Source organism: Dryobates pubescens, chromosome 10, assembly GCF_014839835.1.
Source record: "Dryobates pubescens isolate bDryPub1 chromosome 10, bDryPub1.pri, whole genome shotgun sequence".
In the NCBI taxonomy this organism is placed as follows: domain Eukaryota; kingdom Metazoa; phylum Chordata; class Aves; order Piciformes; family Picidae; genus Dryobates; species Dryobates pubescens.
In genome coordinates, this window is record NC_071621.1 from 13,296,133 (window position 1) to 13,312,684 (window position 16,552).

Consider the following 16,552-nt stretch of genomic DNA (forward strand, 5'->3'; position numbering starts at 1 on the left):
TGCTTGGAAATTGGATGATGAAAGAAGTGAGAGCTCTCATCAACTGAGGCTTGGGAAATCCAGAAGGGAAAAGAAAACCACATTGAGGGCCCTTCTAGTAGACCACTGTCAGCTCAGGGAACCCCTGAGACGTGATTTGCTGAAAGCATTTCATTTTGTCTATCCAAATCAGGATTTGGTCTGACTCATGCCCACAAATCTTGAATGCTCCTTACCAGGGAGGTCTCACACAGCAGCTTGCTTCCTCTCACCAGGTTGCCAATGGTTATATGGAAGTAAGTGTTGCCACTGCTCCAGTTGGAGATCTTGGTGAAGGGGTGAGTGATGAGGATATCCTGGTGGGGACACAAGATGGACACTCAACACACAAGAGCCTCAACTTTCATGAAGGACTGTGGGGAGGTGATTGTCCCCTTATACTCAGCTCTGGTGAGGCCACACCTGGAGTAGCCTGTTCAGTTTTGGGCACCTCAGTACAAGAGAGATGTGGAGGTGCTGGAGCCAGTGCAGAGGAGGGCAAGGAAGCTGGGGAAGGGCCTGGAGAATAAATCTGATGGAGAGCAACTGAAGGAGCTGGGGATGGTTAGTTTGGAAAAGAGGAGGCTGAGGGGAGACCTCATTGCTGTCTGCAGCTACCTGAAAGAACATTGTGGAGAGGCTGCTGCTGGTTTCTTCTCACAGGTCATTAGTGATAGAACAAGAGGGAATGGCCTCAAGCTGCAGCAGGGCAGGTTTAGATTGGACAGTAGGGAACATTTTTTCCCAGCAACAGTGGTCAAGCATTGGAATGGGCTGGGCAGGAAGGTGGTTGTCCCTGGATGTGTTTCAAGGTGGTTTGGATGTGGTGCTTGGGGCTACAGTTTAGGGATGAACCTTGTAGAGTAGGGTTCTGGGTTGGACTTGGTGATCCTGAGGGGTTTTTCCAACCTGAGTGATTCTGTCTTATGTCCTCATTCACTTTAAATCACAGAGGACAAAGCATGCCTACAGTGCTAAGACTATACCATGGGCATGGTAGTGAGATGCAAGGATTTGGATCCTCCAGTCCTTGTGGACCACTGCCTTACTAGAATGAGCATGTGGCTGGTAGAAGTAACTAGTAGGGGCACATTTACTACAGCTCCTGCCCTAATGTGTGTGGGTGGATTAAGGAAGCAGTGTGTGCATCCTAACCATTGATAGCCCCCTTCCATCTCCTGCTGGAAAAGGCTGGGCTGGCTCTGTGCAACAGTGAATTTCTGCCTCCAGAAGCTTTGTTGCCTAGCCAGCCTTTCTGCCTAGGCTTAATGAGAGCTCCTGGTGTTCTGAACAGCATGGGTTTGGGGATGACCTCTGGGAGGTGTTGGGGAGTGGGCCCTGGAACATCTGGTGAAGACCTCAGTTTTGCTTACCTTGGTTTTGGGATCGATGAGGCTGACTCCATGCTTGTTGATGGCAATTAGAAGGATTTCTGGGTAATTTGGCTCTGTAGTTTGCTGTTGGAAATGAGATGAACTGGTTAGAGTATGTGCCATGTGAAATCAGACCCCTCCTATTTCCTCTCTGCTTGTCTTTTTCTGCCAGCGTTTGGTGGCTCACTAACTGCGGTCCACTTCATCCTTTGCTGATGAGCTCATTAAGGTATCAACAGCAGCCAGGGCTGTCTAGATAAGTACAGATCTCCTAAAGCAGTGGCATGCCAAAGAAGAAGCCACCTTGCCATTGTCAGTGAAAAGCTGGGACAAGCTGGTAAACCCCAGCTACCTCCTCTCCCAGTTTCAATTTGGTGTCCTACTCCACCCTGGTGAGGCCCCACCTTGAGTACTGTGTCCATTTCCAGTCTCAGTTGCTGTATTGGAAAGGTTATCTCTGTGCTTAAACTGCCTTCATATGTGCAGTGTAAAACCCAGAACCCAATAATTGACCCTGTATTTTGTAAATAAGTTGGAGTGGTGTTTGAAGATACCACCAACAGGAAATATTAGTTACAGAATATACCAAAATACACACCACCCTTTGGGAAAACACATGCTCCCTTTTGCCTTGGCTGAACAGAGAATGGCTCTTGGATCCTCAGCAGCACAGCAATGGTATAGACCCACTGACTGAGACATGGTGAAGCTCTGCAGGGTCTCTGTGTGAGTGCATGAATGACTGCACTGGCCCCAGGCAAATGGAGAGCCTCGTGCTCCTTCCCTGCTTCATCAGCAACATATCTGGAGCCCCTCTGTGATATGGGGCTCCTGACTTCTGCTCAAAACTGCCAGAGAACCCCCAAGCAGGACAGGTACCTTCACTTCAAAGAATGCTGATCCAAATGTAGGCCACTTGAAGATAATCTTTAGGAAGGCAAGCTTGGCTTCTTCTCTTGTTTTGCCTGCGTGCTTGTTGTAGTATGCCACGATGGACTGCAACAGAGAGCAGGTGGAGGCTTTGGGTTAGGGTTAGGGCACCAGAGGTGTGTGCAGGAAAGAAGCACCAGTCCCACAAAGATCATAGAATCAAAGAATGGTTTGGGCTGGAAGGGACCTCCAAAAGTCATCTAGTCCAAGCCCCCTGCAGTGAGCATGGACATCCTCAAGTAGATCAGGTTGCCCAGAGCCCTGTCCAGCCTGACCTTGAGAATCTCCAGGGATGGATCCTCAACCACTTCTCTGGGCAACTTGTTCCAGTGCTCAGCCACCCTCATGGTGCAGAACTTGTTCCTAACATCCAGTCTAAATCTCCTCTTCTCTGATTTCAAACCACTCCCCCCTTGTCCTATCACTGCAGACCTTTGCAAACAGTCCTCATAGTCCCTCTCCAGCCTTCCTGCAGGCCCCCTCCAGGTACTGGAAAGTGGTGATGGTGAGTTCTAGTTTCTGTTCCAGTGAACACTTCACAGAAGTGGTGGCTGACCACTGGAACAGGGCTTGGAACTGATGCAGGCCCTTCCTTCTTTAGAGGAGCTGTGCTGGTGACCCCATTAAAAGGATTATAAATTGTAATGTTCCAATTTATGCAGCAGAGGAAACTGAGAGACCTTCTACCCAGAGAAGCTGATAGTTCACTGGTTAGGCATATGGCTGTGTTCAGCTGCCAGAAAACTAGAGATTTAGATTGGACCAAGAAGTTCTTTACTGTGAGGCTGGTGGAATACTGGAACAGGTTGCTCAGAGAAGCTGTGGATGCCTCATCCCTGGAAGTGTTTAAGACCAGGATGGATGAGGCTATGAGCAATCTGGTCTAGTGAGAGGTGTCCTTGCCTATGGCAGGGGTCTGGAACTAGGTGATCTTTGTGGTCCCTTTCAACATTAAGCCATTCTGTGATTCTATGGAACAGAAAGGACTTCAGAAACTGTTTCTTGGCAGTGAGCCACCTGTGTCTCCAGACCTGTCTGTAGCTGTGCCACAGCTCTCTCTCTGTAAGGCAGGGAGAGTGACCCTTCTGCTCAGTTGTCTGCCTTAAGCAATGGACCTTTAGATGAGGCCATCTCCCAGCCTCTTTCCATATGGTGTTTGTATCTTCCACCACAGCCACAGCCACGTGGAACACAAGGAAAACCCCACTGCAAGGCATGCAGGTATGAGCACACAGGCAGAGTTCCTCCTCGTGGAACTGATGGGGAGGCTGCAGCTCTGCTACCACTCAAGAGGGTCCATGGGTCACTCATTATGGCTGCCTCAAGGCTCAAGAGGGACCATGGATCACTCATTCTGACTGCCTGATTTCAACATTGACCATCAGACTGGGCTGCTCCCAGTCAGGCCTGGTGTGTGACTCAAGCTGCTGGTTTACCCTTTTCCAGTCATCTGGCGAGAGCTGCCGCACGAGGTCCTGAGGCACCAGCTCCTTCAGCAGCTTGGGGATGCTGGGGAAATAGGATTTGTCATCCTCAAACTTCACCCTGTAGATGAGAGCTGCCAGCTGCAGGACCTCTTCTCGTGTGCACTTGTGGTAGCCGCGCAGGTACTTTGGTAACTCCTGCACGGAGAGAAGAATGATTCAGCGATGCAGAGGATGGCCTCAGACCTTCATCCTCAGATGTTAAATGGAGTTTGTGGAGGTATCCAGCCCCTGGTTAAGAGGCTGTGCCCTGGGAACTCTCCACAGAAGTTGTGTTGAGTGTGGTGGAGAGGTAACTGCTCAGCTAAGACCACACCAGATGTTTAAAGATCCTCTTTGGTCTAAAGCAATCTTCTCTTACATGGAACAGGGACCTCCTTATGTTAGCTGTCAGATGTGGGAGCCTACAGTCTTGTTCACACTCCCACATCCCTGGAAATCTACCCCTGGTAATGATTACCTCAGGAAATCTACCCCTGGTAATGACCACCCAGGAAATCTGCCCCTGGTAATGGGCACCCCAGGAAATCTACCCCTAATTATGACCACCCCAGGAAATCTACCCCTAGTAATGGCCACCCCAGGAAATCTACCTCTGGTAATGGCCACCCCAGGAAATCTACCCCTGGTAATGGGCACCCCAGGAAATCTACCTCTGGTAATGGCCACCCCAGGAAATCTACCCCTGGTAATGGCCACCCCAGGAAATCTACCCCTGGTAATGGTCACCCCAGGAAATCTACCCCTAATAATGGCCACCCCAGGAAATCTACCCCTGGTAATGGTCACCCCAGGAAATCTACCCCTAATAATGGCCACCCCAGGAAATCTACCCCTGGTAATGGTCACCCCCAGGAAATCTACCCCTAATAATGGCCACCCCAGGAAATCTACCCCTGGTAATGGGCACCCCAGGAAATCTACCCCTAGTAATGGTCACCCCAAGAAATCTACCCCTAGTAATTGTCACCCCAGGAAATCTACCCCTGGTAATGGTCACCCCAGGAAATCTACCCCTAATTATGACCACCCCAAGAAATCTACCCCTAGTAATGGGCACCCCAGGAAATCTACCCCTAATTATGACCACCCCAAGAAATCTACCCCTAGTAATGGCCACCCCAGGAAATCTACCCCTGGTAATGGTCACCCCAGGAAATCTACCCCTAATAATGGCCACGCCAGGAAATCTACCCCTGGTAATGGTCACCCCAGGAAATCTACCCCTAATTATGACCACCCCAAGAAATCTACCCCTAGTAATGGGCACCCCAGGAAATCTACCCCTAATTATGACCACCCCAAGAAATCTACCCCTAGTAATGGCCACCCCAGGAAATCTACCCCTGGTAATGGTCACCCCAGGAAATCTACCCCTAATAATGGCCACGCCAGGAAATCTACCCCTAGTAATGGTCACCCCAAGAAATCTACCCCTAGTAATTGTCACCCCAGGAAATCTACCCCTGGTAATGGTCACCCCAGGAAATCTGCCCCTAATAATGGTCACCTGGAACTGAATGAGCTTTCTGCCTTTTATATCCATCCCCCCCCCCCCCCCCCCCCCCCCCCCCCCAAATTTTATCTATTCCCTCATTACCAAAAGTGTCTGGAAATGTGTCAGGTGACTAAAGCATTGAGGGATTTGGTCATACTGGGATGGCCACTTCATCCAGGCAATAGCATGGGGAGTATATGTGTGTGAGAGAGTGCTTTGGGACATGATATGTTTTCTTCATCCCAGAATAAACAAGAGCAGATGAACTCTAACTTTTTACCTGAACGCTGCGACCATCACAGCTCGTCTCCATGAATGGAGGTAGCTGAAAACCCTCAGGATGCTTCTGAATCCAGCCTCCCAGTTGAGGCTGCCAGCAGGACATGCTCTCTCCTGTTTCTTGCTGCCCACCCAAGAGCAGCTGGCCCAAATCCCTGCTGAGATTGTTACCCTGAAGTATAGGAAGGCTGCTCCTTGCCATGCAACTCAACAGAGATCTTTATAGTGCTTCATTTAAGGCAAGAGTAGATTCCCATCTACAGATGGACAAAGTCCTTGTAACCCATTCCTAATACCTCTCAAGACTCCTGGAGTACCTGGTAATAGTGGAAGATGGAGTCTGCCATAGAGTCCTTCCCAGGGGTTGTGTTGGTCCACAGCTTTTTCATGAAGAACACTTGATAGGTGAGAGAAGGCACTATACCTGTGCAAGGGAAGCAAGGACTGGGTATGAAGTTGTTCCAGGGGAGGTGTAGGTTGGACACTAGGAAAAAAATCATCACTGAAAGGGTTGCAAAGCCCTGGAACAGGCTGCCCTGGGCAGTGGTGGAGTTCCCATCCCTGCAGGGATTTAAAAGACATGTGGATGTGGTACTGTGGGCCATGGTGTAGTGGTACCCTGGCAGAGCTGTTTTACTGGTTGGATGTGGTGATCTTAAAGGCCTTTTTCAACCTAAACAATTCTTGGATTCTGTGTAAGAGGAATGCTGAGAGTACCAGGTGGCATTGGTGTCCCTGCAAGTCCATGTGCCCTCACAACCTGCAGGGACAGGGATACTCAACAAGGCCAAATGACCTTGCAGGTTTTATCTGACCTTGCAGAGAAAACCACCTTTCCCTTGCATAGCTTTAAGAAAATTAAGAGTGTTTGGATTCATTTTCATGACTCTACTGCAAAGAGAGTGCTCATGCCTAGTGCAGGACAGAGGAACTGTGCCCTGGAGGAAGCTCTATTCCACTCTGGAGAGACCCCACCTGGAGTACTGCATCCAGTTCTGGAGCCCCTATTACAGGAAAGATCTGGATGTGCTGCAGCATGTCCAGAGAAGGGCCACGAGGATGAGCAGAGGATCTGGAGCTCCTCTCCTATGAGGACAGACTGAGGGAGTTGGGGCTGTTCAGTTTGGAGAAGAGAAGGCTCCAAGGAGACCTTATTGTGGCCTTCCAGTATCTGAAGGGGGCCTACAAGAAAGCTGGGGAGGGACTTTTTAGGGTGTCAGGGAGTGATAGGACTAGGGGGAACAGAGCAAAACTTGAAGTGGGTAGATTCAGATTGGATGTGAGGAGGAAGTTCTTCCCCATGAGGGTGGTGAGACACTGGCACAGGTTGCCCAGGGAGGTGGTGGAAACCTCATCCCTGGAGGTTTTTAAGGCCAGGCTGGATGTGGCTCTGGGCAACCTGATGTAGTGTGAGGTGTCCCTGCCCATGGCAGGGGGGTTGGAACTAGATGATCCTTGAGGTCCCTTCCAACCCTGACAACTCTATGATTCTATGTCTTGCAGCCACTGATATATTCAGCAGATCTGCTGCCAGCTCCACTGTGGATGGGGCAGCAAGGTGAAATGAATCCCACCACTGAAACCTCTCCATAGGCAGGCCCTGGAGACATGTCCACCAGTAGGCACTCCTCACTGGGGCGAAATCTAGCCCTTGAGCAGAGGTCTTGCTGCTTCTGACCAGTCTCCCAGGTGATGTCCTCAGGGCTTGTACAGACAGCACCCCTACAGTAGCGTGGCCCAACAGACACGGCAAACTGTGTGGCCAATCTTCTTTGAAAGGGCTGGAGTGCTATAGGAGGGCTCTGTGTGACCCATAATGGAGAGGAATCCCAGTTACCATCTTTTGCAGGTCTTGCTTTCTTTATCCAGTCTGTCAGATGTCTCACAAAGTCAAAGAAGAAGTCTCCCTCGGGCACACTGATGACCTGTGGAACACAGCACATGGTTGCAAAGAGGCCACAGGCGGGGTTGGCCATTGTCCCATCTGCTGTAGTTGTTGCTCACTGCTTTGTCCTGCTTACACTGATGAGTTAGAAGCTTCTGACGTGAGGAAGCTGCTGCCAGCACCTTGCTGCAGGCTCTGGCTCTGATTTCACCCATTAATTCCTATTGCAGCTTCCTGTTACACAAAGCAATTAATTTCCCTTCATGATGTCTATCTCTACAGACTTCTTCCAGTTGCCTGAGGCAGCTCTGAGCTGCATATTTTTCTTACTTAGTCTTTTTACATTAACCCAGCTCATCATCAGGCTTGGAGAGCTTTGCCTCTCTGTTTTGAGCCCTTTGGGATGATTTCTGGAAGTCAAGGCTGTGGGGACTGCAAATCTCACCTGCAGCAGGATGGAACTGACATAGGAACCCCACACCACATCTCATCTGTGAGGGTGCAGATCGCTCTGCCTCCACTACTATCTCCCCAGTGGTAGGTAGGTCACCCTGAGTGCCCTAGGGCTGGCTCAGCCCCTGGGTGGCCCACTCACCTTGTCAGAGATTTTGACAAAGAGGCTGAAGCCCTCAGAGGATTTTAAGAGCAGCCTGTTGGAGATGTTCTGGCAGAAGTCCTTGGCTTTTGTGCTGGACTCCACCTCAAATGCCTGCAAAGAAAGGAAGAACCACATCACTGCTGCCTCAGAGTTCATTTCTGCTTTCTGCTCTCTTTGAGCAACTCCAGGCTCAGATGCACAAAGGCATTCATGTGCCCAGAGCAATTAGTGACGTTGGGGATCGTGGCTCTGGCCATGGGAATGGATGTTTCAGAAGCTTGGCCATGCTGCTGCTGTACTGTTGTGCTTCATGATGCTCCCTCTATGCCTCGTGCTGCCTTGTCCAGGGCTCTCCAGGCAATGCAAGAGATTTTACTGACCTTCCAGGCAGGTTTCAAGTTGGGGTGCAGAGAGAGTGAGATACCTCCCTGGTCTCCCCAGGGATGATGAGGAGGTCAGATGCCTGGATTAGGCCAAATGCCTGACTTCTAGAGAGCTGAGAGAGGAGAAATGACTCCAGCTTTACGTGTGGATGGGATACCTAAAGGACTGTCCCATCTGCTTGCAGGCCCTAGTCCAAGCTTTGCCTTCTGAGCTGTGCTCAGCATTTACCTCACTGCAGTTTTGCTCTGTCCTCTGAGGAATTCAAGCTCCTGCCCACCAAATGTGTGCCTATGTTAGCTTGAAGCACCAAGCCAGCAGGACCTGTGTTCCACATCCCAGGAGAGATCAGCCTGGAGCTCCATCCAGATGCATGTTGTACTGGAATGATGCTGCTCTGTCAGTCTACCTAGATGACTGCCATGACCAAAAGGGTGACAGCAAATCCCTACTATTCTCCTGCAGGCTCTCATGATGTCATGCTTGTTGCTGGTCATGCAGAGAAGAATCCCCTAAGTGATGAGAACTCCCAGTAGTTCCCTCAGCTCTCCATTAGAGATAAACAAGGGCACACACAGCTGCTGGAGAGGAATGATCCTTTTCCTTCCATGGGTGTGCACTGCTGTACACATAACCCACTTGGAAACACAGGAATTGAGTTGTGCCCAAGGGTAGAAGGAGAGAGCTGAGCCTCACAGGAAGACAAATCAGTAGCATAAGAAGGAAGTTTCTGCAAGGACATGCATATCTGCTCTGCCATCAATATAACTACCTGCCTTATAAGCAGGTAAGGTGCTTAATTAGAGGTTTCTGAGTGCAAGTATTGTGATTTCTGTGCCATCCCAGGGCAGGGGGAATAAATTAAGTTGTCTAATTGTCAGTGTTGCCAAAGCCAGCTCCTTGCCCAGTCCTCTAGGCAGACCTACCATGCTACGCTCCTGGGTATAGCTGGGTGGACAACACCTGTGGGTCTTGCATGCAAAGAACTGATGGCTAAGGCTTATGAGCCACTGAGAGAGAGGATGAAGGTGAACACAGCCAACCTTCCTCTTGCTGGAGTCATACTATAAAGCCTCCAGTGAACACCACCAAATCCCTCACATCTTGATACAGGTGAATTGCAGTACACAAAAAAAGCCCTGAACTGCTCAGGGTAGGTAAGGATGGATTTTTCCTTCCACTGCTCTGGTCCAGAGTTTTCTGGAAAGGCTGAGTCTTTCTGGATAAGAACCACTGCCATCCTCTTCTGAGATTTTAATAAGAAAGTTGAAAATCACCCTGACAGGGCAAAAAAACCCCAACCCCCAAAACCAAACCAAACCAAAAGAATTTCCTTCTTCACCATTTACCTCATCAGTATCATCAGGGAAGTAAACCTTGTGGAAAATCTGGGTGGTTTTGTGTTGAATGGCTTCCACTTCTACCAGATGGGGTGGGTACTTCCTGGATCCATTCCTGCAAAACAGAATCTTATGTTTTAATTTTCCATTTTAATACATGGTTGGCTTTTTTGGTTAGCTGGTTGGTGTTTTGAGGAACTTCAGCTACTCGTTGCTCTCTACAACTACCTGAAGGGTGGTTGTAGCCAGGAAGGGGTTGGTCTCTTCTCTCAGGCAACCAGCACCAGAACAAGGGGACACAGTCTCAAGCTGCCCCAGGGGAAGTTTAGGCTCGAGGTGAGGAGAAAGTTCTTCACTGAGAAAGTCGTTTGTCATTGGAATGTGCTGCCCAGGGAGGTGGTGGAGTCACCATCCCTGGAGGTGTTCAAGAGGGGATTGGACGTGGCACTTGGTGCCCTGGTCTAGTCATGAGGTCTGTGGTGACAGGTTGGACTCGATGATCTTTGAGGTCTCTTCCAACCTTGGTGATACTGTGATACTTTTTTAATACTGTGGGAAATACTTTTTTAATACTGCAGGAAAAATTGGAATGGGGAATTTGCCTTTGCTTAGGTTGCAGGTGATTTAAGTGGACCTGGGCCAAGTCACAGAATCAGAGAGTGGTGGGGGTTAAAAGGAAGCTCTAAAGAACATCCAGTCCAATTCCTGTGCTAGAGCAGGACCACTTAAAGTAAATCACACAGGAACATGTCCAGCTGGGTTTTGAGTGCCTCCAGAGATGGAGACTCCATAACCTCTCTGGACAGCCTGTTCAAAATGTACAGATTTTCCCCCTCTTGCTTATGTGGAACCTTCTGTGTTCCAGATTGTCCATGAAGATGACCTAATTAATTTCTGGTTTCCCATGCACAGTTTACCAGTGACATCCTGCACCACATATCCTTATCAGCTTGGTCAAACATGGAGAGAGGTTGTGAGCTTTTGTTGTCCCTACAGCCACCAAAATCACTGAATCATAGAATTATAGAATGGTCTGGGTTGGAAGGGACCTCCAAAAGCCATCTAGTCCAACCCCCTCTGCAGTAAACAGAGTCATCCTTAACCAGATCAGGTTGCCCAGAGCCCAGTCAAGCTCCACCTTGAATACCTCAAGGGAAAGGACCTCAGCTACCTCCCTGGGCAACCTGTTCCAGTGTTCCACCACCCTCGTGGTACTTATATTTTCTCATACATGTTTAGATGCTGTGCCATGGTCAAGACCAGGAGGCCTTTTGGTTCAGTACCTCAGGGCTTTCTGGAGCCTCTGGATACAGTCTGCTGCCAGGGGGTGATGTTTCCGGGACTGCAGGAATCTCTGGACGTGGGGCAGGAGGATGTTACTTGGAGGGAAAAGGCCTGTACACAACCACAGCAGCTCCCAGCCTTTCTCTTCACTGTATCTGCACAAAGAGAGACCCAGGAGGAAAAGGAATCACTCGTGATACAGACAACTCACATCTGCTTTGCCTGAGGCAGGGGGAAAGAACAACTCTTACTTGATGTGGTTGTCTGTGAGCTGCTTGAGGGTCTGGCAGTAGATTTCATCCTTCAGGGGTTCAGCTTTCAAGGCACCTTCAAATATTTGGTCTGTCAGCTCGTTAACTGAGCGGGTCCTTTTGGATGGGTAGTCACCCATGTACTTTAGCACTGGTGGGAGGTGGGAGTCAAGGATCGGCTCACCAGGATGTTTCACAGTGTCATAGTACATTAGAGGTTGGAAGGGACCTCAAGAGATCAAGTCCAACCCCCCCTGCCAAAGCAGGATCCCCTAGGGTAGTCTGCACAGGTGGGTTTTGAAAGTCTCCAGAGAAGGAGACTCCACAACCTCTCTGGGCAGCCTGCTCCAGGGCTCTGGCACCCTCACTGTAAAGAAGTTTCTCCTCCTGTTGAGGTGAAATCTTCTATGTTCAAGCTTGAACCTGTTGTTCCTTGTCTTATTAGTGTGCACTATTGAAAAGGGCTTGGTCCCCTCCACTTGACACCCACCCCTCAGATAATGATACACATTAATCAGATCCCCTCTCAGTCTTCTCTTCTCCACACTAAACAGCCCCAGGGCTCTCAGTCTCTCTTCACAGGGCAGATGCTCAAGTCCCCTAAGCATCCTCGTGGCTCTCCCTTGGACTCTCCAGCAGGTCTCTGTCTCTCTTGAACTGGGGAGCCCAAAACCTGATGCAGTATTGCAGCTGTGGTCTCAGCAAGGCAGAACAGAGGAGGAGGAGAACCTCCCTGGCCCTGCTGGCCACACTTCTCTTGCTGCGCCCCAGGATCCCATTGGCTCTCTTGGCCACAAGGGCACATTGCTGGCCCATGCAGAACTTGCTGTCCATCAGCACTCCAAGGTCTTCCTCTATGGAGCTGCTTTCCAGCTGCTGCTGTCCTGGTGCTTGCTGTTATTCCTCCCCAGATGCAGGACCCTGCCCTTGTCCTTACTGAACTTCATGAAGTTTGCCTGCACCCAGCTCTCAGCCTGTCCAGATCTCATTGGATGGCTGCACAGCCTGACAGGTGTCAGCTACCCCCCACAGCTTTGTATCATCAGCAAATCTGCTGAGGGTACATGTTTGGGGATGTGATTAAAGACATCCTACACATGACTGCAGAAATGGCTGTGGTTTGTTTCAAGGGGGACAGTGTATGGTAAAGGGTTTTAATGGCCTTAGGACATGTCCAAGAAGTTCTCTCACTTTATTATGCATCATCTTAGGTTGAAAGTGTTGGCTTTTGGTCGAGATACGTAGACTTAAGAAGCTGTGTGTGATTCTGTGTTACCTGATCACACATACAGGTACCACTGCAAAAAAAAGACCACAACAAGAGAGTTCCAACTTGTGGCAGACACGGGTGGAGCTGCAGTCTGGTTTACAAACCAAATGTTGATCTTCACAGTCATGCCATATTGCTGTTATTGTGCATAAGAACAGCTCTGAATTAACCTACACAACACAGCCTTCTTATTTTTTGGCCAGTACTTTTAAATCCTCCTTCTGTTATCACAGGATGTTAGGGGTTGGAAGGAACTTCCAAAGATTATCGAGTCCAACCCCGCCTGCCAGAGCAGGACCATAGAATCTAGCACAGGTCACACAGGAATGCATCCAGATGGGGCTTGAAAGTCTCCAGAGAAGAAGATTCCACAACCACCCTGGAGAGCCTGCTCCAGTGCTCTGTGACCCTCACAGTGAAGAAGCTCCTCCTCATGTTGAGGTGGAACCTCCTGTGCTGTAGTTTATATCCATTGCCCCTTGTCCTGTCCCAGGGTGCAAGTGAGCAGAGCCTGTCCCCTCCCTCCTGACTCCCAGCCCTCAGATATTTATAATCATTTATTAAATCCCTTCTCAGCCTTCTCTTCCCCAGACTCTGGCTAGCAAGAGGAAACCAGCAGTAGCAGCAATAGTGTGATATTAATAAGAGGCTTATAACAACAGAGTTGTTCAAACTATGAAGTCTGGATTCTAGAACAAAGCCTTACCAAAAGAAATAGAAGCAAATTCAACAGGTTGGATCTACATCTGCACTTAACTGATCTCTCCCATTCTACTAAGTAATGGATACTAATGCATCAAACTGTCCCCAAGGCCACATGGATTGGTTTCCATCTAAACTGATTAGGGCTACAACCTTCTACAGCAGATGTGTTTGTGGAGACACACAGTGCAATCATAGAATCATTAAGGTTGGAATAGACCTCTAAGATCAAGCCCAACTTTCAACCCAACACCATAATGCCCACTAAACCATGTTCCTAAGTGCCATGTCTACCTGTTTTTTGAGCTCCACCACTTCCCTGGGCAGCCTGTTCCGAGGACTGATGACTCTTTCAGTAAAGACATTTTTCCTAATATCCAACCTAAACTTACTCTGATGCAACCTGAAGGCCATTTCCTCTCATCCTTAAGTAGCCAGAGCAGAGCTGGTGAGTTAACCACTGAGCAGTGTGGACCAGCAGCACTCATTAACTTGTTCCTTGGTCCTCATTTCTTAAGAAGCAGACCATCCTGCCAACCCCACTCAGTTCTCAAGGATGTTTCAGTACAGGTTTCAGGATCAAACCCATCTACAGGCCTGCGACATGTTCCTGAAGCCCTTAAGAAGGACCTCAAAACTTTCCATGGGCTTTGCCTGGGGCCCTTTGCCTGTTGGACTTTTTGCCCAAGAGCTCCCCCAGGCAGTGAAAGGATATCAATGAAGGCCATGCAGGCTTCTTGGGACAGCTCCTCACTGCCCAGGATCTTCTTCAGCAAGGGTTGTTTGATAGGCTCACGAGTGTAACACCACAGCTTGTCCTTCCCACGGCTCTTGGTAATCATCACCCTGCTGAGGGTGTGCTTGGGAGGTGGCCTGGTGGCAAATGCAAAACAATAGGAAAGATGGATAGGTTACAGGAATAAAAGGGACAGCTTGAGGCCAGGGTTTCACTTCAGGAGGCTGCTGACAGCACCTGGCTAAGGGACTTTTACATCAAAAGGGACTTCACTGTTTAGCAAGTGTCCAGCACCAGCTCTTCCCAAGGACAGCCATTTGTACTTTCTTAGGGCTCAGAGAAATCCCACGAGGACCCTATCCAAGTACTGACACCAAAACAACTCTCCCTACCTTAAAAAGTTTCTTACAGCCTTAAGAGGAAGGGTGATGACAGTGGATTGTGAGGGCAGCAACACTGAAAGAATATTGCCTAGCAGAACAAGCCTACCAGGATGGAGACATCCCAGAGGATCTGGTCTGCCTCTTTGCATTGCCAAACCCATCTGAACAGGAGTAGGGGTCTGGGGATCAGTCTGGTCATCTGTATTCATCAGTGGTGCACATTTAAATCTTTGGGGATGAGAGAGAAATGCCCAGCTGCTGCCTCTGTGGTCTGAAGCTGCATATGGGATTGTAAGGAAGCAATGTCAGATCACTCAGCACAGCCTCCCACATAACCACTGCATTTCACACTGCTCCACCTGTGCTGAGCCAACCTGAAGAGATTCTTCCCAAAACCTTGTTTGTGGAGAAGCTACAGCTCAAGTGTCATGACCAAAATTGAAGGCTGCAGTCGTACACAGTCCCACAAGGAGATATTCAGAGTATTCTCCAGGAGACTAAATTTCCTGATTAGCTGGAGGTGGATACCTACTCCTATAATGGCTGAGGATGGTTTAAAAGTTCACCTGAAATAATCATAGGAGAACTCCTCCAAGGTGTATGGCTTTACTCTCTCTTCACTGTCTGAAATCGCCAGCTGAGAGGTTCTGATCACGTCCTGTCGCTGGTCAGGGGTCATTGTGACCAGTGCCTGTGGGAGGAAAAGGTCTCTGTCACCTGGTGTATTTGATAGATGTCTGATGCATTCAGAGACAGGAAGCAGGTACAAAATGAGAAGAATAATCATAGAATTGTTAGGGTTGGAAGAGACCTCAAGGATCATCTAGTTCCAACACCCCTGCCATGGGCAGGGACACTTTCCACTAGATCAGGTTGCTCAGAGCCACATCCAGCCTGGCCTTAAAAACTTCCAGGGATGAGGCTTCTACCACCTCCTTGGGCAACCTGTTCCAGGGTCTCACCACACTCATGGGGAAGAACTTCTTCCTGATGTCTAATCTAAATTTTTCCTCCTCTTTCTTGGACCCATTCACCAAAGTCCTATCACTCCCTGACAACCTAAAAAGTCCCTCCCCAGCTTTCTTGCAGGCCCCCTTCAGATACTGGAAGGCCACAATAAGGGCTCCTCAGAACCTTCTCTTCTCCAAACTGAACTCCAACTCTCTCAGCCTGACCTCATAGGAGAGGTGCTCCAGCCCTCACAGTGAGTGAATAAGAATAACCCTTTCATTCCAGTCAACACACAATCAGAAATGTGCTATCATCATTTCTCTCTGCAATTCTCAGTCACTGATCAGAGAATTGTAGAATCATTTGGCGTGGAGAAAACCTTTAAAACCATTGAGTCCAATCAGTATCTAACTCTAGCAAGTCTGCTGCTAAACCATGTCCCTCAACACCACATCTCTGCATCTTTTAAATGCCTCCAAGAATGGGGATCCAAGCACCTCCCTGAAGAGCCTGCTCCTGTGCTTGAGAACCTTTTTCACAGAAGAATTTTCTTCTGATCTCCAACCTAAACCTCCCCTGGTGCAACCTGAGGCCATTTCCCCTCATGCTGCCACATGTTACTAGGGAGAAGAGACCAATGCTCACATCACTGCAACATCCTTCCAGGTAGTTGTAGAGAGGTCAGTCTCCACTGTGCCTCCTTTTCTCCAGGCTGAACAACCCCAGTTCCCTCAGCCACTCCTCATCAGACCTGTTCTCTAGACCCTTCGTGATCTTCCTTGCCCTTCTCTGGACCTGCACCTCAATGTCTATCTTGTAGTGAGGCCCCCCAAACTGAACACATCGCTCAAGGTGTAGCTTCACCAGTGCTGAGGATAGGCAATCACTTTCCTGGTCCTGCTGGTCACACTACTCCTGATTCATGCCAGGATGCTGCTGAAATAACAAAGATTTTCATAGTGTGGATCATATCCAAATGAAGCTATGGATCCTACAGGTCCACACCTGAACGTGGTGGTTCCCTCCAACCCCAAATATATGCTAATCATGGCACCTGGAGGGATTTAGCACAATTCATGGATATTCTGGGTCAAAAGCTGGGATCACTTTTGCTTTGTCACCTTTTTCAGACACTTTGGTTTTCACCTTAGCATCAAGACTCTGGTCAGAGCTGGGCTCTTCAGAAAGG

At 49.1% G+C, this 16,552-nt stretch overlaps 1 protein-coding gene across 1 annotated transcript in view; it reads right to left on the reverse strand.

Moving 5' to 3' along the window:
• Nucleotides 1-16,552, reverse strand: part of MYO7A (myosin VIIA) — a 90,967-nt gene that overhangs the window by 1,627 nt on the left and 72,788 nt on the right. Inside the window, exons 35-46 of the mRNA XM_009906953.2 lie at nucleotides 14,979-15,103; nucleotides 14,009-14,166; nucleotides 11,322-11,475; nucleotides 11,070-11,225; nucleotides 9,796-9,901; nucleotides 8,063-8,176; nucleotides 7,420-7,507; nucleotides 5,900-6,006; nucleotides 3,758-3,943; nucleotides 2,271-2,387; nucleotides 1,392-1,475; nucleotides 216-335 (exon numbers count right to left, since the gene is read on the reverse strand). Coding sequence (XP_009905255.2) covers nucleotides 216-335; nucleotides 1,392-1,475; nucleotides 2,271-2,387; nucleotides 3,758-3,943; nucleotides 5,900-6,006; nucleotides 7,420-7,507; nucleotides 8,063-8,176; nucleotides 9,796-9,901; nucleotides 11,070-11,225; nucleotides 11,322-11,475; nucleotides 14,009-14,166; nucleotides 14,979-15,103 — 1,515 coding nt within the window. The remainder of the gene's footprint in view (nucleotides 1-215; nucleotides 336-1,391; nucleotides 1,476-2,270; nucleotides 2,388-3,757; nucleotides 3,944-5,899; nucleotides 6,007-7,419; nucleotides 7,508-8,062; nucleotides 8,177-9,795; nucleotides 9,902-11,069; nucleotides 11,226-11,321; nucleotides 11,476-14,008; nucleotides 14,167-14,978; nucleotides 15,104-16,552) is intronic.